Here is a 23,753-nt window from a genome sequence, read left to right as displayed (position 1 = left end):
TCTGGATAATGTGTGACACCCAGTCTCTCCCTCTGGGCCAGAGGATGTGTGTTACTTCTAAAGGGGTCATGGTCAGAGCTAGCTTGGCAGCCCTTTGTGAACACAGTGTGAGGGTTTGAGCAGTAGATCCATCACAGCAGTGCTATGTTGAACATTGCTCTGCCTGCCAGGTTGCAGGACACTGATGGATAGAGCGCAGCACACCTGTGCAACGCAGCGTAAAGCTGTGGCCCTGAACGCTCAGCGACACACAGCCAGACTCACATCAGTCAGGAGAGGGGAGATGTCTGTCTGTGCGTCTGATTCTACAGTATGTTTTCGTGTTACAACAATATGGTTCATGTGCTTTTAGCAAACCCAAGCCACACTTAGTTAAATGTAGCAGCTGTAAGTGGCTATTAAATAATCCACTCAAGCTCGTCTCTCTCTTTTCTCAAATTCTCACAGAAAGCAGACAGCATGCACGACCTGCTCCTGGACGTGATCACATGGGTGGGGATCCTGTTGTCCCTGGTTTGCTTGCTTATCTGCATCTTCACCTTTTGCTTCTTCCGCGGGCTGCAGAGTGACCGCAACACCATCCACAAGAACCTCTGTATCAGCCTCTTCATCGCTGAGTCACTGTTCCTGGTCGGGATCAACAGGGCCGATCAGCCGGTGAGGAGGGCGGGGTTTTCTTTGTGTGTATCTGTGTACAATATACCGTATCTGTCTGCATATTCTTGTAACTCCAAACCGATCAATATTAGAAGATGAAATGGAGAAATAAATAAATAAAAAACAACTATTTTTCTCCCAGGGTAAATTTCAAACTGCGCATTTTTATTCACGCTGTACTGGCACATGCTGGGCATAACTGTCCACTGACCGATGGCACTGATTATACTGCAACGTTGGCAGAGTAAATCATGAAATGTTTACTAACTCGCCGTCAGTGGTTGACCACATTACCACTACATGAATAAGAAACAGCAGATTTGGTACACGCAGTGTTCCCGGAATAAATCTAAAAAAGAAATTTCTCTGGGCGGCTATTAAACAAACCAAGTCTTTGTATTCAAACAGCCTGGAATAAGCAATTTTTTTCTCATAAATTGTGAAGGGAAAAACTAACAAAAATAGAGTTTACTGGCATTGTTTTTACCTCAAATGCTCAATTTTCCATGACAGAGCTACTATACTGAGTGATAGAGGTTTCTCAGAATAATCATATTACAGTTTGTGGCTAATTCAGAAAGCATTGCCAACCAAGGCAGTAAGGAGACAAAACATTGCAACAACATTAGCGTATGAGCATATATTGTACATATATATATATATATGTATAACTTAATGAACGGCACAGTAATCTAAATATAACAAATATGTACAAAAACTAATTTGGCTCTTCTTTGATCCATTCCCAGTTGCAAAAATGATTCACAATGCAACATGAACATTACATACACCTACTAATATAGTAGATAATCTATTAAAGCTTTGTATTAGTTTAGCTGAGGATATGCTCTGCTTCAGTCCACACTTGCATATGTTACTCATTTCCCCCCTCAGGCAACAGTAGCAGGGAACCCTGCTGGTTTTGTGGAGGATGTTTGTAAAGTAATAAAACTTTAACAAACGAAGCCCATATGAGGCAGGATCATGAATATGGGTTCAACCTGCATTTGACCGTTCATATTAGGGGACTGTCAGGCAGTCTCACACGAGATCACTGCTAAACTTTAGAATTACCTTGTATGAATGTAGCCCCATGTGCTTAACAGAATTGTGGAATTTCATTTCTTTTAAAGTGATTTTGAAGTATTTACTCTGAATGTTGATCGTGAAAGGCAAAGTGGACTCACTTACTCTCTTTATTTGGTCTTCTAATAAAAAGTTGATGATATGCAATCAGCAATTTTCAAGTATTCCTGAGATTGAGAAGAGCAGAATTTATGTTTGAAACATAGATGTTGCCAGTAAAATATAGAGGTATTGTACATAGGGATCATTTTAGAGAAGTTTTACATGAATTCCATTGCAACCAGCTCATGAGTGGGGGCCAGGCCAGGTCAAATAATGCACGTTGACATTTAGACCAACCTTGGGGTTTATTCTGGGTCACTGTGTCAGTTTGTTTTGGCTATATGTCATTGTGTGCATCAAAATGTCAAGTAGCATTCAACGATTGCTATTCTTCAGAGTCAACTACACATTCTAGTAAAAGTTGTTCATGAATGCAGTATATTCTACACCTCTCTGGGCATAGCAGTTATTATCCATGGCCAAACCCCTCAAGGCCCTACATCAAGTTGACTGGCCGAAGTCAACTCCAATAATCTATGGTAGAAAATGGTTATTGTTCTAACAGTGGCGCTACTCTCTGCACCCACTGTGGCTCGTGCAAATAACTTTACTAGTTATAACCTAATTGGTCACTTTGTGTTTTTACCCCCCTACCCAAACATCACCACATTGGGACTTTTCTGTTATGGGGTTAATGATGCGTGAACTCTACTTCTCATGTGGAACTGTGCTAAGCATTTGCAGCTCACAATAGCAGAAGAAGGAAGAACAATAATAAAATTTAAAGGTATATGGAAGAAGACCTGCTCAACCTCATCAATGAACAAGGTAATCCATTTGTTAACAGCTTGCTCTGTGGTACCTCGTTAGCCAGCCAACATTAGCTTGTTGCTGATAAATTGGACTGTTTTTCACTGTGACAGTACACATATCAAATGTACTGTCAAATGTACTAGCATCTCATACAGTGTGTGAGCTTTGTAGATGTGGAATAGAGATGTGCATTTTCAATAAAACAAATGCATCATTAAGTGCAATGGTCCTGTTGAAACCCATAACAAATAGTCCTGCCTCCGGGAGTGTGGAGGGTTTTTAAAATCATCCAGCCACAATTTGTGAAGCAATTTTTACATATCAGCGAACCAGCCAATAACAAGCTCCCTAATAGTGTACAGTGCAGCGCAATTTTGGCTTAACCATCAGGGTCCACATGGTCTGCATTCCAGTCACAGCCCATTTTGTAAAATCCTTATGGTCCGCATTCAATATGCCAATCATGGATTAGAAATCCAGACCTCACTTGGGTGCAAGCATTTACACAAAAATCTAATGGGACAGATTCTGAGATGACATATTCTCCTTTAATTCATCTGGGCCAGTTCTTTGGTGTTTGTTAGTTTGTACTACAGTGCACAATGTAGTTTCAGATTTTGTAGTGCTAGGTAGCTCACGTTTTTTTTTTTTTTTTTTTTGCCTGTGCACTGGTTGAATCATTATGAAGTGCATATCTGTGGGAGAGGATGTACTCAGGGCCATATCCGTTATCTCCCCCATGGTATTCAAGGAGTCTTAGGGGCAGCCTCAAGCCTTTGCATCCCGCTGAGTGTTCAATGAGAAAACACTGTTACTGCAAATGAAGGGACAAAACAAATATGAAAGAATGTGTTTTGACACTGATATTAGTGTATTTCTCTATGTCGGCTTGTGTTTGTGTGGGAGGGATCATGTTTCATTGTATGTATGTGTGCTGCTGTATTTGTGTGTGCCGTTCTCCTGTTAATTACTGGTGACTATTTGTGACCTCCATTAACATCTTCAGCGTCACTTAACTCGCAGCCAGTTAAGCCAGTAATTCCAGCAGGAAAAGTAAATGACTTTGCATAATCAGCCACTTTTTTACCTGTGTGTGTGCGTGCATATGTCTGTGTGTCTTTGCCTGTGTGTGTAAGCTACACTGTGCGATCATTAGAAATGGAAATGAGTGACTCCCTTGCCCCCTAAACTCATTGTCTCTCAGACATTAGGTAATTGTCTCTTGCTGCAAACCCCTCCATTATAAAAGTCTGTCTGTTAGCTCTCCTATTCAGTGATTTAGGAGTGACTCTTTAGATTAGAACATTGCCATGAACGTGACGGGCCAAATCTCACCACTCATTCTTTCCTGGCCCTCTCTTCTTAAGCACCCCTCTTTTCTTCCTATCCTATTGCATTTTCCTACTGCTCATCCTTTGCTGCTCTGTTTTTCTCTGTTTTTACATTCAAGACAGTCCCTCACAGAGTTTCCTAAGTATTTTATCACCTGCCTCTCTAACTCTACTCCCCTTCATCCGTCACTATTCACTGGCTACTAACAATGTGTTTTATAAGCCATTTACTCACTTTCAGTGTGGATGGTTAACCACTGGTTGGTACAAGTAGTTACCAATAATACATTTTTTATTTGATATTTATATGATTTCTAAATTAACAATATGCACAGTATTTTGAATACATAGTTCACTTAAAACACATGGTTCAGCTCCAGTAAAAGCATAAAAACTTAAATATTTCCCCAACTATTCAGTATCTAAACTGATGTTATTGCAGTTTTTTTTCCATCTAAGATGTGTAAGTTTTTATGTGTGCTTTGTCTCTTTCGTACCAAGTTGCTGAGTCATTTCTGCAGCAGTTCCACTTATTTTGTTCATCCTTGGCAGTGACAAAAACCATATTGTATCTTCAGCAGCGTTAATGCCAAGTAATTTGCCCCTCCTCACCAACCCAACCCCCCTCCTTTCTCTCAGCCCCCTTTGAAAGTGCTTTGCTACTTCTGTCTGAAATGTGGTCAATCAGCACAGGCTGCAGCACCAACTTGTCACTCGTATTTTCCCCTTTATCTTCCTAGATGACTTGTAGACGTAGACGTGGAGTAAAGTGTGAAGGAGGCTCAACTGATATTGCTATCTCGAAGTGATTTTGAGTCATTCTGTCGCCTGTAATTGCTGTTATAGTATACGATGATTGTGAGTCCCCTCTATTCCTTTTGCCTTATCCTCTCCCTCTCCTGTCTATTCCAGTATTGGTTGCCCAATTTTTAATCCCTTACATTTCTTTCCTTATGTGTATATGATAAAGTCTGACTCATACCCTTATCGCTTGAAGTGTTTGTGTCTTTTTTCCACCAACTCATTAGTGCAAGTGTCCACCAGATTTTATATTTCCTGAGCATTATTGTGTGTAGTGTTACTGTATTTTTAAATCCTCTCTATCTTTTCTCTCCCTCCCCAGATTGCCTGTGCAGTCTTTGCGGCCTTGCTCCATTTCTTCTTCTTGGCAGCCTTCACCTGGATGTTCCTGGAAGGGGTGCAGCTCTACATCATGCTGGTGGAGGTGTTTGAGAGTGAACACTCCAGGACTAAGTACTTCTACCTGGCAGGATATGGAGTGCCTGCTGTCATAGTCGCTGTCTCTGCTGCAGTGGACTACAGGAGCTACGGCACTGACCGAGTGTAAGGATAGAGGGGTGGTGAAGAGAGCATAGCGTGAAGGAAGGATGGATGACAAGGCGAGGGAGGAAAGTGAGGGAGGCTGGAGTGCCTGCTGTCATTTTGGCTGTGTCTGCCACAGTGGACTCTACAAGCTGAGGCACCTCTGAAGAGTCAATACAGAGAGGTTGAGAGGGGAGAGAGGCAGAGAGGGATGGAAGCGGGGGAGGGAAGAATGGGGACAAGCATGGGAGGATGCACCACAGTGTGCCTGCATGAGCACAGCAGCAACAATGTGTGAATATGGAAGGAATTAACTGGCGGAATAGTAGAAGGTGGTGCACAGTGGAGCAGACTGACAGAGTGTGAGAACGGAGGGATGGAAAAGGAAGTGGTGGAGTGATCTGTCAGTGTGAGCACACATCCATACTGGCCTACACTTGTCTGTGTTAAAAAAAAGCTGGCTTCCCTGGAGGAAGTGCAGAGTAGGTGAGTGGGATGAGGACATACATTAAGAGCACATGCTAACTTATTCATGCATGCTTGACTTGTCCAACTAGAGACACAGGGTGAATCCAAGAAGAGGCAGCCAGCATCTCATTCATACGAAGTGTATGCATAATAGGCCAGCTACAAATACAGGAGTGAACATAATAACAGTTTCACGTGCGTGACCTGTCCACTCCATTCATGCTGTGACTCTGAAACGAGGCCATAAGAGGCCAACATTTTATTCATACCGTGCATATGCATTTTATGTGCATAATCTGCATATAATGTATATGGTGAACTATAAATGTGTGTGACCTGTCCTCCATTCTGTGACTTTATGAAAGCATAAAGACTGAAGAAGACATTATCAATGTGGACGTTGCAGTTAAAAACTTGTGTTAGAAAAATCTCTTCCCTCAATTGATAATAAATGAGCAGCTCCATATAGAAAGACACTATAGGACTGTTAAATGATTCACAGGCTCAAATGCTCACGTTCTCTGCTGCTCCTGGGGTCTTTTGTAGATCAGACCTCGCAGCTTTCCTCTAGCTACACAACACCTTGCAGAAGTTTAAAGACAAAGAAAGGGAATTTAGCAGTGTTTAACCGTCAAGCCACACCAATCCGTATGCCACTTAGATCAATATTTCATTGTGGGATGATCATTAAAACATGAGAGTCTGAATGCCAAGCTCTGGATGAATAATCAGACTGCATGCTGTCAGCCAACAGATGAGGAGGCTTGTCTTGAGACAATAGCTGTGGTTTAACAGTGAGATATGTTTTTGGGAGAATAACATAGCGTGGTATCACAGAAATCACGCTAAAATCAGTGAGGGTGTAAAAAATTAATTTCACAACAAAACATATTCTTGTAGTTCAAAATAATATTTCACCCAAACAACTAATGCTTCTGCTTTCAATGGCCCTATGCCTCATGGATTTGAAAAGAAACAGACACTACTGTTATCATAGCAAGAAACTAAGGTATCAGTCCAGCCTTGAAAATGGCACTGTTTATCATGTTTGACATAACACATTGAGACAAAACCTCTGCGAATATCATCTGCCATCCCTGCTGTGTCACCTTGACACATAACACACCCCACTCTCCCCCATAGTAGCCAGTGGCACTGAGTCTCTTCCACGTCCCATAATGAAGGTGGCTATGACTTAGCAAAGGAGCCCTAATGGAGGATACAGTGACACAGTCAGGGGCCCATAATGGAGGGCTCTCTAATGTGGTGGAAATTGAAAGATTAATAATTCAAAAGCAGCTGGTCATGAATCAGTCGGCCATTTTGCTCCAGCGGTTTTTCTCTGGCACCTTTTTCTGCAACCCTTTGGGTCTGACCTCAGTGGAGGGTACCCTGGGACTTTTTTCTCCTCTCCCCTGCTTACTGCAATTGATGAGTGAAGATGTTCAGGGTAATATAGTTTAGCACATATCAGTATATCATTTTGCTATCGATGCTAACCTTGTGGTCAGAAATGAATACTTCTGTGTGTGTGTGTGTGTGTGTGTGTGGGGGGTTATATGTATTCATACATGTCTTCAGTCTCTGAATGTGTAGGTTCATGCTTGTGTGTACAAATTATGTGTGTGTCTGCGTATGTGTGTCCCTCCTCTCTCCTTTAACCTCACCACAGCCACTCCCAAACTCCATAAATAGCCTGGTATGAGGGCTGCATCCATAACTCAGTATTCAAATGAACACAGTCATGTCATATTTTTTATGACCGCAGGATGCAGCCGTGTCATATATCTGTGCCCTAAGGGGGAAGTAAAGGTTTATTTATCACAGGTGCTCATCCCTTGCTGTCTCCCCCTCTGTGTGTGATGTATATTTGCGGCATGCATATACTGTAGTGTATTTTTCTCTATCCTGCAACACTTCTCTCACTGTTCTCCATCTCTTTCACTTTTTCATCCACCCCAGTTCCTTTTGTCCTCCCTCTATGGTGATGCATTTGATATACTGTATGGCAAGTAATGTATTGCTTTTACCTCCTTTTCTCTCCTGTGTGTGTGTGTGTGTGTGTGTAACTGTGATGCATGTCCTGTCCTCTGATGGTAAATCCTTGCTACCCTAAATCCATCGGAGACTGGAGCATGTTTTTAATCCCTGTGCGTCCTCTCCTCTCTCTTGTTCTTCTTCCCTCTGTTTCTCATGCATGATGTCTCTCTCTCGCTGTCTCTCCCTCTTGCTCACTCTTTATCTATCTCTGTCTCCTTAGGTGCTGGCTGCGATTGGACACATACTTTATCTGGAGTTTCATAGGCCCTGCTACGCTCATCATTATGGTGAGATACACATACATGCATGCTCACACACAGTTGACATAGCGCTACATGTACAGATCAGACCAGCTGCCACGTTTGTGCAGAAATGTAGGGCTACATTAAGGTGTTTGTTAATCTTCTACGAGGTTTCCCTGAGGTCTTCATAATGTAATAGGAAGCAGAAGGAACTTTATGTGTCAGTTTAATAATTCCCACTCATGGATTAACTCTCAAGGTTGCAAATATTCCAACAAGCTGGAAATCTTCGGAGGGACATAGAGCACAAACCGTTGTATGTCACACAGATTATGACAAAAACTCAACAAAGTTACGTTTCTCTTAAGCACTTATTTGATGATCTAGGCACTGTACCTCCTCCTGGTTTAGCCACTTTATTACACAGTGAAAAGGTGAACATAGGTTGCCAAAGACTTCAGTCCGACAATGTTTATAGACCATGCATAGAGCAATGTCAACGAATGATGCTTCGTCAGTTAGTAAACTGTTTTGAGGAGCAGGACAGGCATGCTACTTTGAACAATTAAACAGAGACAGAAGTAGAGTTAGACAACTAGGGAGACACACAGACAGAAAAAGCAAAAAGAAAAAAAAGTATAAATAAATATATATAAAGCAGAGTTTGAGAAAAATAGAACGAAAGCAACGGGACATGTTTCCAATTAGGTAAATGTCAGCATGTACAGTGATGCTATGTACTCGTTTTAGAAATGTCAGCCAGGCTATCGCTGATCTAACTGGGGCTGTAAGTGGGAGCAGTGCACGTGGGACTGCTCTTTTATGATTCTAAACCAAATGGTAACGTATACAGCCTTGGAGACCTAACACAACAGCCCAGATGAGTCATTATTAAACCAGCCTATCTATGTATTAGCAGGTCAGTAGAATAGACAGCAACTGTGAGAATTGGATTTCTATTATAACAATGATCCTCGATGGTTGTAATGACTGCTGTATTTTCCCTGATGCTCAAGCTGCTGTATTTTGAGCACATAAAGGGTTGTTGATTGTGGGCTGATACTGTGTCCCCAAACCAATTACTGCTGGAAGCGAAAATGAAATGATATGCACTATTGTGAGTGAATTGTTGTGGTGACATTGTGTGTTTAATTAGGCAGAATATTCATTTGTATGTGTGTGTGGGCGTGTGTGTGTGTGTGTGTGTGTGTGTGTTTCTGTGTGTTTCAGCTGAACGTAATCTTCCTCGGTATCGCTCTTTATAAGATGTTCCATCATACGGCCATTCTCAAACCAGACTCTGGATGTTTGGACAACATCAAGTGAGTACATGTGTGCATACCATTCTTCCACCGCACCAGTGTTCTGGGTTTTGTAAGTGGGTGTTATTATGCATGCCTGTGTGGGTTAAGTTAAAGTAATAGTTTGACATTTTGGAAAATACACTTATTCCCTTTGTTGTCAAGATGAATAGACTGATACGTGTCTCATGTCTGAATGGTAAAAACAGTATGTAGCTGGAGTCAACAGTCGTTTATCTTAGCATAAAGATTGGAAATGGAGGGAAAAGCTGGCCTGCATCTGTCCCAAGGTAACAGAATCTGCATACCAGCACTTCTGAAGCTCACAGATTAACACAATATATCTTGTTTGTTTAATCCATACTTAAGACACAATGTGAAAGGGACAGTTTGTGGTTTTGTGGGGGGTAATGTGCCAGAAACAGTCCTGCACACCACATTCTGTAAAATGGTGAATTGTCATTTTTTTACACTGGTTTTGTACAGATCAAACAATTGAGGTAAGAATAATGTGTTAATAGTGGGCTCTAGATTATATTCCCTTTAAACAGAGCCACGCTAGTCGTTATGGCAGGTTAAACTCAGTTTGCTGGCTCCAGCTTCATATTTACTTTAAGACATGAGAGACTCAAAGCTAATTGTAGCTAAGTGTATTTCACAGAATTTAAAACTATCCATTTTTAAATCTAATGTCCATCAGCCTTTTTATGTACATAAGCATGTTGCATGAAGTGCATTTCACCTTCGTCTGACATTATTTCAAGACACTACTCATTGAATTCATCATGTCACTATCACTTATATCACCCTTAGAGAATGTCACTGAAATATGACTTAATTCCCACAGACCACTGAAACTCTGACTACTAAGCTAACCAATCAGGATTGTGTTATTTCTCAATCCAGTGCAGCTCAAGACAAAAGGCTCAGTCTAAATCAAACAATATGGCATGGCTCAGAGCTCAACGCCTTACTGAGGCACAGCTCAGAATTTATAATGTAAATCACAAAATGGCTTACTCACTTGATTCATCATTTAAATATTACTGCCAATGTATCTTTCATGACAGCAGTTTTAAGTAGGACTTCAAGTTGGAAGCATTTCAGACATAAAGATGAAACCAGCAGGTCTTTACTTTAGTGCAGTTCAGGGAAATGTGATCAAAAATCCAGATGAAAGAAAAAAAGGAAAAATGGCTCGAATACGACGCTTTTGTGTCTTTTTTTTCCTTTTTAACAATGTTCTTTAGTCTTTCTGAGCATACTGATGGCTGCATAGATTTTGATCTATATCACTTCAGTTGTCATATCTTATTATGGTTCATTTACACGTTAATCATCATCATGCCCTTTTTGTCTTATTATTTTTTCTTTCTTTTGTTTTCTCTTTAACTCCAAGCTATCATATGTTGTCTTTGTTATGGATTGGCTCTGGTAAGGCCACTCTCCAATCAGCTACCTTCCATCTTCCTAGAGACATTTTGATTGGTTTCCTTGTCGTCTTATTTGTCTGTAGAACCTGCTTAGAGTCTTTGCATATCCCTAAATTAACCATTAACCTGCCTTGTAAAATGGATTACTTGTTCATGTGTGATTTGTGAGCTCCTATGACCTATAGACCTAATGTGATATTGAAATATTATAATGGTGAGATGTGAATGAGGGGATACAGAGTTGAGAGAGAAACCATGACTCAAGGGGGGCACTGGAGGGAGAGGTGAAATGGAAGGATGGAAAAGAGAGGGATGAGTGTACCCTTTATTGAAGAGGGTCGTCAGACGAGCTTTATTGGAGGTTCTGTCTCGCCTGAATGGTGCCACAGAGGGCAACATCGAATCAATCACCTCCGTCTCATTCACTTACTCTCTTCTTCTTTCTCTCTTCCTTCCTCCTTACTCTCCTAATATCTCCCCCTCTGTCATTTTCTCTCTCCACCCCCCACCCATACCCCTTTCTTTCCTTACTCCCTTTCTTTGTCTCCATCTCTCACATGAGAAGTGATCACTGCCCAGTCAGCCAATCAAATTAACAGCTATCATCGTGGCTGTGGCAGACCTGACACTGTGACCTTTACTGGGAAATGTCATTTATAATGGCTGTAATGTCCTTCTACTTACTGCCCAGTGGAGCCACTCACTCTGCCACGCACACACTCACATGCACACGCTCAGGCTAGGACTTACAATGCGTATACATGCCTCGACATGACCACATTTTCTGACATTTGGTCTTTATGAGTCATTTCTGCATAGGCTTTTATTTGAAACGGAGGTTCACAGCCTTGAAAACTTTTATGAAATTTAATTCCATTAAATTGTTATCGTCACATTTGCACTAACAGACTTCAGGACCCACTTCTGGCTGTGAAAACGTTTTTTACCCTCTGCCATGTTCTTTGAATGACAGAGTTTGGCTGTATCTTGGAAAAAGTCTTATGTGCTTGACTTTCTCAGTACTAGTGGCTGACGTCAGCTAACTTTGAATCTCCCCTCCCTCTCTCGAGATGGTATCTAAACGAACAAATTCACTTTCTCTCTTCTCTCTCACTCATTTCGTAAGAGTATATTTCTTTTAGGCAAAGCCTCCCACTTGTTCCCTCATCCCACTCCCACAGTGTTGGGGCTCTGAATGAACCCTCGCAACCCCTTTGTCCTGCCTCATAGTCCCACATGCATCAAACTTGGCTGAATAGCTTTTCTGATCCAGGGAAAGAGACAAGACTCTCATGCTATCCTATATACAATGCCACTCGCAAAATAAACTTTACATATTATGTGTCGTGGCAAACAGTGATGTTCTTGAGAATGTAGGATATTGAGTGAATTTTTAATTTACACGGACATACAGTAAGTGATTTCTCCCTCCCGTCCTCCGTAGGTCTTGGGTGATTGGGGCCATAGCTCTGCTGTGTCTGCTGGGCCTGACCTGGGCTTTCGGCCTAATGTACATCAACGAGAGCACCGTGATCATGGCCTACCTTTTCACCATCTTCAACTCTCTGCAGGGCATGTTCATCTTCATCTTCCACTGCATACTACAGAAGAAGGTGAGCGAGACACACAGAGACAAAGCTGGACAGAAATAGACAGACACTCTGACAGTCAGACAAATACAAAAATGCACAGACACACACATAATAGCATTGATCAGCAGGGACACCAAAAATATCTGTAGAACTGTCAAAGGTTTGATTGGTCATTCAGTTACCCTACTGGCTACTCAATTCTCATATTTTCACTCTCACTGCTTCACTCTCTGGCACTTTTCACTGTCTGACAGCGGGTAACAAACTGAGCTGATAGTCCTAAAGTTTTTCTGCCATCCCTCAACAGAAAAGAACATTATTTATCATCATGCAGGGTCATAAAGCCTGAAATATTTAAACTTTGATAATGTTTGCACCAACTCTTTTAAATTTTGGACACATGCAGAGGAAATATATGTCTGTTTCGATGTCTAAGTGGGAGTGGCTACACATACACTCCTCTGATGATTTCTGTGATTTAATACATCGACCTCACTCACACTGACACACAGCTCCCCTTTCAAACTCGTCTTTCATTTTGAAAAGATGACCTTCTTTCTATATGTTTTAGCTTTGGTTTGCCTAAAGGATTAAAGGCATTTATGAGTACATATGTGCAACTTTTTAAATTTGAATTATATGTGGCTTCCAGGAAGAGCCTACACATTCTAGGATATTTTTTACAGAGTCTCCCACACACTGCCAGTGCTTGGGAGTACAGAAGATGAGTAGGGTATGGAAAGAAAATTCATCAAATGCTTAATACTGTCATCTGGCTGCAGTTCCACAGAATGTTTTTATTTTTAAATGTACAACCAGTGAACAAGTGCAGTGTGTGTGTGCTTGTGTGTGTGTGTGTGTGTGTGTGTGTGTGTGTGTGTGTGGGGTGTGTGTGTGTGTGTGTGTGTGCGTGTGTGCGTACATGTTCAGCGTGACCAGTACTTTGGTATGTGTTAGGCCATGGGATCAGGTATCCTGAGAGATGTCCTCAGAACACTGTTGAGGTTTTCTTTGGCTGTGGTCCAACATGGTGTCTCCCAAGATGCATGGAGAAACTCACCACACAGCTGTTCAAACAGAGCATGTGGCAATGCAACTCTGCCAGTCCAACAAGCTTGTTAAAAAGCAATCACAGTCCTATTTGTTCTAACTTGATTGGGATCTAAATGCAGATGTTTTGTGTGTACATGTGCATCATATGACTCTCCAAGGAATATGTCCATTTCAGATTGATTTGTGGCAGCAATAACATTTGGGGTGGATGCTGATGTTGAAGTTTATGAAGTTAATCCTTTAATGTCTACATTTTTATGGAGTTAGTGTTTGCACAAAGGATTTCAGTAGGAAAAGAAGTTAATAGGGACACTATATCAAGTTAAGCCCTCCCAGTCTGTTTTTTTGCTTGGTATGTCATCTTAAAAATATGCTTCAATTTGTGCAAGGTTAACGTGGAACATCAGTCAATGACTCCTCCTCCATGTGTGCTATTCACTTCCCCTGCCCAGGTGCGTAAGGAGTACGGCAAATGTCTGCGCACTCACTGCTGCAGTGGCAAGAGTGTGGAGACATCCATTTCCTCCTCCAGTAAGACCACCACCTCACGGACTCCAGGCCGCTACTCCACAGGCTCACAGGTGAGCTTACCTGCCTGCACTCCTGGACGCTACAGCACAGCAGACTCTCAGGTGAGGCCAGAGCACGCCACGAGGGTTTTGGGTTATCACTTTTCACTTTCGACTAGTTTTATTGTTGGCAGATTTGAACCATAAAAGAAAGTTTATTGTGGACCTTGTATTTGCAGACTTAAAATGTGGATTTTGTGTTGAAAGTGAGATAGCCCAAACCCTGACATCCACCTTCACATATTGATGCTGACGCACAGGTAGATAGAGCATAAATGGCATTGATGACTGATTATTTTTCCCCACCTATTTCTCTCCTGCTGGTCGTTGCTTTACTTTTTCCTTTACTGCCTCTCCTGCACTAATTTGCCTACTTTCGTTTGCACACCATACCCTCTTATATTACATTTCTTACCATATTTGGTTCCCTCTTTTGTCATCATGTCGTTCCTCCCTTGACTTATCCCTGTTCCCTTCTTTATTCCTTCCTCCCTTCATCATTGCTGCTCCTCTTTGTCTTTGTCCATACTTTCTCTACCTCTTTCTCCCTCTCCCTCTATTTCTCTATCGCTCCTTTTCTTCTATCTGTAGAGTCGTATCAGGCGGATGTGGAACGACACTGTGAGGAAACAGGAGTCCTCCTTCATCACTGGAGACATCAACAGCTCCGCCACGCTCAACAGAGGTAACCACGGGATACCTACCATTTGCATCCTCATCACTGTCACCATATCTACTTTATTAATAGCAGGAGGTTCAGACAGCATGTCGCTGTCATTTAGTAAAGTGGTAGGAGTCCAAACTTCTGATAATGGTACTCTGTTCTTGTAGAGCGGAAGATTAGCAGAATAGAGTGTAAATATCACTTACTACTTTTTTGCTGCTTCAAAGGATGACTTTACAGGAAGGCTAGTCTTGAGCCGACTGCTGTCAAAACTGAAACATCAACCAGTTTGTGGTCCCGTTATAAATATACAGAGTGCAGAGTTGACTGTGCCACCGAGGGCTTCTGTACTTCTTTTTCCAAGGATAGTCCCCTTTTGAGGCAGGGTGGGTGAGCAATCCTTTCTGAACACCAGTGGCCCCTCTTTTATTTTACTGTAAGTTATGCAGAGTTACATTAAATTAATGCTTTATTATTAGCTGAATGTCGTAGTGTGTCAGTTCAGGTAAAGTTACTAGTGATGAAACCTACTGTGAGTCTGTTTTCAGCACATTACAAGAAATGTGCTGTTGTAAGGTAGTAGAGCAAAATTTTGCCGCGTTTTCCACCCGAGAATCTGTGTGTTCAGCCAAGCTTACCTTGTTATATGAAGGGTACTGTAGTTACTAAGCTATTTAATGATTTTTGGGCTTAGCTCGGTATATTTTCACTGTATTCAGAACTGTCTATTGCTGTCCCTCCAGAGCAAGCCGCAGTAATGGACTATAAGAACGGAATCCATGAGTATGGCTGTTTGAGGGCTAGGGTAATGAGGACATAGACACCCAAACGGTTAGACATTTTGACACAGACAGACACACACACTGGAACGCGCGCACACATACACTGCCATTTGTTAGTCTCTAAGTCGAGGTGTGGCCCTCACTTCCTTCAGGCCACTAATAAGCTGTTAGCATGACAGATTGATACTAAAGCAGACACGGTGTGTGTCAGCGCCTGAATTATCACACACTTAGTGAGGCAAGGCTTAAGACACCCCTACCTCCTCCTTCCCTCACACTTAAAGTATGCTGCAGAGAGCTACTTAGCCAGTAGATTTCAAATGACTAAATACTGTGGCCCAGTGAAAAAGGATGGAATGGAATAAACTGGATACTCTGATATACTTTGAATGTGTTCATTTTAAGACATTACTATGCCTTGTGTCTGTTTTTAGCTGTGGTGCAAATTACCACCGTACAGTATAAATTATGTTTGGTCACCCTGACATATTTACCTCGATGTTTTTATCATTTTTGAATCAATTCATGTGTATTGTCCCCTATAAATATACAAAATTGCCATATAAAGTTTATATTAGAGTAGTTATGATATGATATCTACGCTGATGCCCAAAAATCATTCAGTATTCTGCCACGCTCCACTTTCTCCATTCTTTCTAATTTAATTTACCTGGAGCTACTTTGTTGGCCAAGTCCAGGCCGCCTGCCAGCTTCTCAGTTCTGATAGGGAAATGTTCATGAAGTTTTACAAATATGAACTGAACTGTGGTATCCTAAAACACAGGAGTTCGATAGCTAAGATGTTGTGGTATTTTTTTTTTAGTGGAAAGGAAAAGTGTCAACACAGAGATGTTTTAGTGTCTCCATTTTCCCTCCAACCTACATTATGAAGCTATAGGACATAAATCCACACTTAGGAGTAGTGTTAGAGGTGGCGTGAGGATGAGAGGATGAGGATGTATGTCTTCTGTTGTCTTCTTCTTTGTCTTCTGTTTTTTTCTGCAGTGTCTTAATGTGTACATGATCTGTCTCCCACCTAGGGAAGAAAATGCACAGAGAACTCTTTTTTTTGTGGCCCCTTTGTCCATTAACTATCCTGTAGTCATGCTTCTCTGCTCAAGCGTATTGAACTGCAGCAAAATCTTCTCCAAGCCATGCTACTTTCTCCTCGTCTCTCTCTCTAGCTCTCTCTCTCTGTCTCTCTCTCTCTCTCTCATCCCCTCCCTCAGCCTGTATGCAGTGGCTGCAAGAATGACTTGTCAAGCTTTTTCTTGGCTTTCACCTCAAACTATGTTTGCTTGTTTGATTTACTTGTCCTCTTCTCTCCCTCTTTCTTCCACACACTCACTTTCCATCTCACCCCCCCCCCTTTTTCCTTCTTGCTTACTTCCACTCTGCAACGTCTACATGCTCTCTCCTTTAACCTCTACCTCCACTCTGCCTTATTTTTCTCGAGTGCTTCTCTCTCTTCCTCTCTCGACTTGGCTGTCGCTCTTCTTCTCTCTTTCTCTATCTGCCTGTACCAGGAGCCATGGCTAATCATCTTATAACTAATGCTCTCCTTCGTCCCCATGGTACTAACAATCCTTATAACACTCTCCTGGGGGACTCGGCAGTCTATAATAACCCAGCCGTGGGCATGTACAACACCCAAGGTGTGCCTGATGTTCCTATTATAAACATACAACATTTGAAAAGTTAGCTTTGAGTTATTTTTCAGCACATTAGATTTATTTTGCATGGTTATTTCATTTTAAAATGTTTGCCACTGTAATACACTTTTGCCTGCATATCTGATCTAGCCCTATTATGGCTCCCAAGTGAGGCGATCAATCACACTGCAATAATCTTTCACAAAGGACACCCACTGGGCAGTTCTTGCGGCACATAAATGTAGAGATGAAATTCTGCTGATGATTTATCAAAACAGTACAACAACTTTTCTCGCTGATTTATTGTATGCTATAGATGCACACTATACGTTACTGGTTGCAAATTCACCGTATCTTGTATAAGCTACTTGGGAGCCATGAAATAATTGTACTGTTTTGTGTGAATTTTGTATTTTATACAGCACATTTTATACAGTGCTTCGTTTTGAATGCCAGTTTGCATGTCAGTTGGGTATGCTTGTGTATTGCTTGTGGTACTGCATGTTTACTGTATATATAAACTATGTTTGAAAAGTAACTTGTGAGGTGTGATTTTATGTTTTCTCTGATAGCAGCCAGTTAACAATAAGGCCCTGGAAAGCAGACTTTGATTTCAAAATTCAGACAGGGTTTCTTTGTTAAACAGTTTTCATCATGCCTCCAATTACTGTGCAACTGTTTATTTTCTAGCTGCTGAAATTTGTTTCTCTCAATGTTCGAACTCACGTCTCTTTTCTCTCTTCTCCCTCATGCTGTCCATTAGCACCTTACCGAGACACAAGTATGGGCCAAATTAATACTCAACTACTTCAATAGCATCGACTTTCTTCTCTCTTTTCTTGCTTTCAAAGCACTCTGCCTAACACTCGTAGTCCAATCTACAGCAAAACAGTAATTTTCTTTGGCTGTCAGACATGCTAAAGATTTTTTTTCTTCCAAATTTTAAGTGAGTCCATGTAGTACACGTTTTATTTGGTTTGTTATAAAGTTTTAGATTTATTCCCTACAGAATGCTATTTAAAAGTTTTTTTTTCTTGAGCAATATATCTATAGTTTAGAAAAAAAAAAACATTAGCATTGAACCTCATTGAATGGAAATACTGTGGATCAAAAGTGCAAATTAAAATTGAGTTATATTTCCTCTTAAAATTACTTGCGATGTAAATACTTTATATGTCGCTCCAAAACATTTATGTTGCAGTGAAACTCTAACTCTTCTTTTTGTATTGCTGTAGTGTTGGCAGTAATTGAGAAAAGAAAGTACTTCTGAGGTTTCTCTTAAATGAATTATGGACGCTTGAAGCATTTTTCCTTCCAAGAAAATTATCATTGCTACTTTTTAATCCTCAATTCACAGCACACACTATCAAACAATAATTAAAGACTTTCTTCAGAGAAATCCACTTAGTTTATTTAAGGATCGTAATAATTTTTTTTTTTTTTTTTTTTTCTCCTCAGAGGGCATCCTGAACAACGCAAGAGACTCCACTGTTATGGATACACTCCCTCTTAATGGTAACCATGCCAACAACTACAGCATGGCCAGCAGTGAGTACTTGAGTGATTGCGTCCAGATACTAGACCGTAGCGGTGGCTATGGCACCCACAGCAACCACAAGGAGACGACCCTGGAGAAGAAGATCCTCAAGGAGCTGACCTCCAACTATATCCCGTCCTACCTCAACAACCATGAGAGAGCCACTACTGAGCGCAATCACAACCTAATGAACAAGCTGGTCAACAACAGCATGGCCAATGGAGGTGACTGGTTTGATTTCAATAATTTTGAAGTTTTGAGAGTCACACATAAAGACTTCTAGTTGAGTATCTAGACAGGGACACTGCTTCAAAAGCACATACTAGGAATTCTGGGCTCTGGCTTCCTTAATAATCTAATTAAAAACTCCCCTCAGAGAGCTTCCATAGGTTGGGTACGTAAACACTTTGTTGACTCAAGATCTGGGGGCAGTCATATTTGTCGCAGCGGTCAATTTGGAAAAAACAGCATTTAGAGTTTTTCTTATGTGCTTTGCTCACAACATTTATATTATTGATAGATAGTGTATTAAATTGCTGTACCCTGGGGTTAGAGGTTCGCTTCCCGTAACAGAATATTCATGTTAAACCTTCAATAACTCATTTTTCGGCCACTTGGGGGTAGCTGAAACAAGCTGTGACATATTATCACCTTCCGAGTAGATATGGCAAACTTGTTAGCGTACATTTGCCTAATTACACATCCAGCAGATTCTCAGCAAAATCAGCATTCACTTGGCCACCTGATGAATGTCTAATACTCATTCTACTTTTAGTTGTTTTTTTGTCGCCAGCAGCTACTCAGAGAAATATGTGGCTCTTAGGCTCCTAAATGCTCAGCTAATGTACAGTTCGGTGCCATTTTTTCCTGGGCAGGTAGCGTACCGTGGGTTTTTAGAGCTATTCCCCAGAAAACAGCTGCCTGGTGTAACCAAAAACGGCACTGATAAGAGAGTTGTGCTGATTAAAAAACAGTGAAGTGGCGCACAGGAAAACCAAAACAGTGAGATGAAAAAGACTGAAACCCTTCGTAAAGATGAGGGGAAATGCGGGTAAATGAGTCAGGTGATAATATGAGCAACACCTTTCAGATTACACATTGTAACTTGATCCATTGTTGATATAAAAATATTGATTATAGCTGCTTTAAAAAGTGAAACAACATTTTTGACTAGTTACCACTGAAATCACCACTGTGGAGTATTAAAATCAAGCAGCAGCACTGCTCCTTGTTCAAAATAATTCATCAGTAATATGCTGTAACCATTACATCTGTTTGGATCTTTCAGGGAGCATGGCAGGAGGCAGCAGCAGCAGCAGCAGCAGTGGAGTTGGTGGGTGTGTGGGCAAAGAGGACAATGGTCCCATGGTGCTGGACAACCCTGCAGCCTTCCCCCATGAGGAGAACCTGGGTTTGGAGATTATCAGAGAGGAGTCCAACGCTCCACTCCTGCCGCCACGACCCCCTCCGCCAGACAGTCACCCCCCGCCACCGCCTCCTCCCCACAGCTTCTCCCGGCCACGACGCATTCCCCAAGAGACCAGCGAAAGCTTCTTCCCCCTCCTGACCAACGAGCACACTGATGAGCACACGCATTCACCCAACCACAGAGACTCACTCTACACCAGCATGCCAGTGCTGACGGACCTCCCAGATGGGCAGATGAACGGCTTAACAGACGGAGAGGAAGACAGCTCAGGGGAACTGCAGCCCTGTAAGAGTGCCACTGCTCCAGAGCTGGATGATGTCTATTATAAGAGCATGCCAAATTTGGGCTCCAGGAATCACCTGCACGAGCTACAGAGCTACTACCACATGGGCCGCGGAGGCAGCGATGGATACATGGTGTCTGGGAACAAGGAGGAGTCTGATTCTTCGCCTGAGGAGCCGCCCATAGACCCTTCCCACCTGGTTACCAGTCTATAGAGCCAATCAAGAGACTTCTGTCCCTCCCCGGCCCACTCTCACATTTCCAACCTTTCAATGAAAACATTCTGTGTTATTGACTGACAGACTGAGCTGGCCTGCCCCTGGATTGATGTACTGTGTGTGACATTAACAATGGTTCATGACAATATGGTTAATATACGCTGGTCAAATGAAAGCAGGGACTGAATGTATTGTCATAAATGGTGCAGACTGAGAGGGCGGTTGTGAAAGACTTTTTGTGAACATCAAACAGAAATGTAACTCTTGGAACCTGGAAAGGAAAGGAAAGGAAGGGGGGGGGGGGATTCTGTAATTTTGCCCTACCTGTTGCTTTAATTTGGAAACTTGGATTGACCGTAGCCCTACAATATCCCCAATATGGACCTCTAGCAGATCATAGCAAATAGTCTCCACCACAAACACTACAGGGGCAAGGCCCCCAGCCCTGGCTAAAGGAGCTGCTTGTCTATTTGTCTGTATGTCTGTCTCTCTGTTTCACTCTTAAAGACACGTACTGGGATGATGTTTCCACCCCTCCAAAGGGTAGAGCAGGATATTCAACTCTGGTGTTCATAACATAAACTGGCCACAAAGACGCCCCGCCCCACTACCTGCCAATCAAGTGGTGGATGTACGATATATGCCCTCACTACTGATCATCCCAAAAACGATTTTACCGGACAACCGAACTGTAACCATATCACGCTGATGTTCTTAATTCTCTTCCTGTTCGTATCTGCTAAACTGGAGTTGTGTCTGGGCTGGTGTAACATTCCTGCAAGTGGTAGTGACTACGGCTACTGTGTATTTCACTGAAAACAAAGAAGGAAGATCATATTACAACAGACTGAATTAATAAAAAAGAATGGGTTCCGTTTCTTCTCCTTTCTCCTGTAAAAGTTTTCAGTTATCAAAGGATTATGAAGAAATCACAAACTGTTTCTATGTATTGTACAGAATACAGATGCAGATACAAATGTTGCATATGACCAAGTCGTTTATTTTTTAACTTTACGTTGCAAACCTTTTGTCTGTGGAACTATTCTGAAATGTCATGATATTTTCTAGTCACGTGTAGACTACAGAATGAGCAAGGAACAATCTTTCATGTCACTCTTTCGTAAATACAGACAGTTAAGAAGTCATTAATTAATACGCATATACCCTACGCACACTTCATTCTGGACCTTTTATAGCAACACCACTGTCAGTTACATTTTGCAAATCAACTGTTACTATATACTTTATCACTGTGTAGATTTAAAACTAAAGGGAAAATGAACTAGCTAAGTTCTGAAAGAGAGGATTACTAAGGAAATGCTACATTTTAGTCTTTGCCGGAAGTGGGTCTCATCTCATTTGTTCTTGAATAAAGCATTTCCTTTCTTGAGGCACAAGGAGGAGCCTGGGTGAAAAAAAAAAATTGCAAAGATACCAGATATTTGGAGAAACACAAGAGTGGTTTACAAAGCATATCTTCTCTATTGCCAAATATTCTACCAATTGACATTACCTTGCTGTGCTGGTTGAGATCTTACTGTACAGAAAAAGAATGCTGAGATAATAAATGTCATTCTCTAAACTAATAAAAGAGAATTTCCACTATATCCACTATTTGAAAAAGGGTGTGCCTCACCTGTGAAATGCCATGATTACACCATATATGTGTCCTAAAGAAGTGAAAACTCTGCACATAGCAGCACTGTCCAATGTGGAAAGCCAATGTTTACTTATTTAGGAGGAAAATTTCATAAGTGTATGAAGTGTAGCTTGCACATGTATCCCACAAGCCCCTTCCATGTCCCCAAGAGAGAAATTATTTATTTATCTGTTTATTGGTTTAAAGACAGCAAAACAAGCTTGGAGGAAAGAAAGCTGGCTTTAGGCAGGAGTAAATAAAATGGCACTGGGTTTGTTTTTTGTTTTTTGTTTTTTTTAAATTATTATGATCATGATTATTATTACAATATTATGCTAATTATTTATTCTTTTTGTATGGGTTCCAAGTTGAATGATCTCATAACTAATATTTGTTGTAACAGTGAAAGTTGTTTGCCAACAAATAAATTACTGACATAGCTTTGCGGTTTTCCGCCTCTTGAGTGTTATCAGTTATTACATCAAAATTAAATGCAAACACATAGTTAAACCCAGCAATGTTTACACTTCAAATATGCATTCCTGGCTATTTAGGGAGATTACGTACTGTACATATGCCAACAGACATATCTGTATTTCTGTTTCAGTCTCAGAAATGTTTCAGTGTCTTAGCTGGGTGTATAGGAAGGCAGACATATACAGAATAATATTAAGCTATTTATTTTTTGGAAAAAAAAAATGACTGTCTGGTATATGCATTAATCACTTCTCCATTATATTGAGACTAACTTTCCATCCATTTACATATTCCATATGTAAGGAGCACTGACCTACAAGATTCAGGTGATGGGAATAATTACTTTCACAACATAAAAGCACCTGTCAGGTTGAGAGTAGGTTGGTGTGTGCGTGCATGTGTGTGTGTGTGTGTGTGTGTGTGTGTGTGTGTTTGTGTGTGTGAGTGTGTGTGTGTGTGTGTGTGTGTGTGTGTGTGTGTGTGTGTGTGTGTGTGTGTGTGTGTGTGTGTGTGTGTGTGTGTGTGTGTGTAATACACATTTATTTGTGTAAGAGGATAGCCTTTACTACTTAGGACAAAACCTGCCTTAAGAACTTTCATTTGAAACAATTTCCTATTTGCTGAATGTAATTCACACTTTGATGACACAACTGTAAGATAATAGTAAAGGAGATACGGACAGGAGGTATTGCATTACAAGATTCTGTTATTTGTCTGCACGTAATAGTTTTCTATCAGTAAAGTTTACATATAGGTTTTGATGCTCCTGGTTTTGCAAAGCCAAGCTGGTGAGGGATCATATCCTTGCATTAGCAATTGCTAATTAATGTAGTTAAGCTGTCCACACTAAGGGTATGGCCAAGAGTTCGAGTTAGAAGCAACAAGGACTGAGGGAAGTGGCCATTCCAAATTGGAAGAAAAAGTGATTAATAAAAAATAAATTAAAAACAGAATTACGATCTTGTTCATAATGTCTACTGATCATGCTATTGTTAATACGTACATTCTAGGCATTTGGGGTCCATTATTGTCCTTTCAGAAATTACAGAGGGATACCATAATGTACTTGCATGGAAGATTTTTTACTCTAAAAGGTACAATTTCAGCTTTACTCTAACATGGT

The 23,753-nt window shown here is 41.2% G+C and overlaps 1 protein-coding gene across 6 annotated transcripts in view; it reads left to right on the top strand.

Annotated features, from left to right (window-relative positions):
- Positions 1–22,634, top strand: part of adgrl3.1 (adhesion G protein-coupled receptor L3.1) — a 111,233-nt gene extending 88,599 nt beyond the window's left edge. For 5 of the 6 annotated variants that reach the window (XM_040145895.1, XM_040145892.1, XM_040145893.1 and 2 more), the window contains 9 exons: positions 448–657; positions 5,053–5,273; positions 7,981–8,047; positions 9,233–9,324; positions 12,181–12,349; positions 13,834–14,013; positions 14,542–14,635; positions 18,507–18,809; positions 19,874–22,634. In XM_040145895.1, the coding sequence (XP_040001829.1) occupies positions 448–657; positions 5,053–5,273; positions 7,981–8,047; positions 9,233–9,324; positions 12,181–12,349; positions 13,834–14,013; positions 14,542–14,635; positions 18,507–18,809; positions 19,874–20,511 (1,974 nt within the window). In that variant the 3' untranslated portion in view covers positions 20,512–22,634. The remainder of the gene's footprint in view (positions 1–447; positions 658–5,052; positions 5,274–7,980; positions 8,048–9,232; positions 9,325–12,180; positions 12,350–13,833; positions 14,014–14,541; positions 14,636–18,506; positions 18,810–19,873) is intronic. The other variant, XM_040145897.1, reaches the window with a different exon arrangement.
- The last annotated feature ends 1,119 nt before the right edge of the window (positions 22,635–23,753 follow it).

Source organism: Xiphias gladius, chromosome 15 (genome assembly GCF_016859285.1).
Source record: "Xiphias gladius isolate SHS-SW01 ecotype Sanya breed wild chromosome 15, ASM1685928v1, whole genome shotgun sequence".
Classification (NCBI taxonomy): domain Eukaryota; kingdom Metazoa; phylum Chordata; class Actinopteri; order Istiophoriformes; family Xiphiidae; genus Xiphias; species Xiphias gladius.
This window is presented reverse-complemented; position numbering and strand designations above follow the sequence as displayed.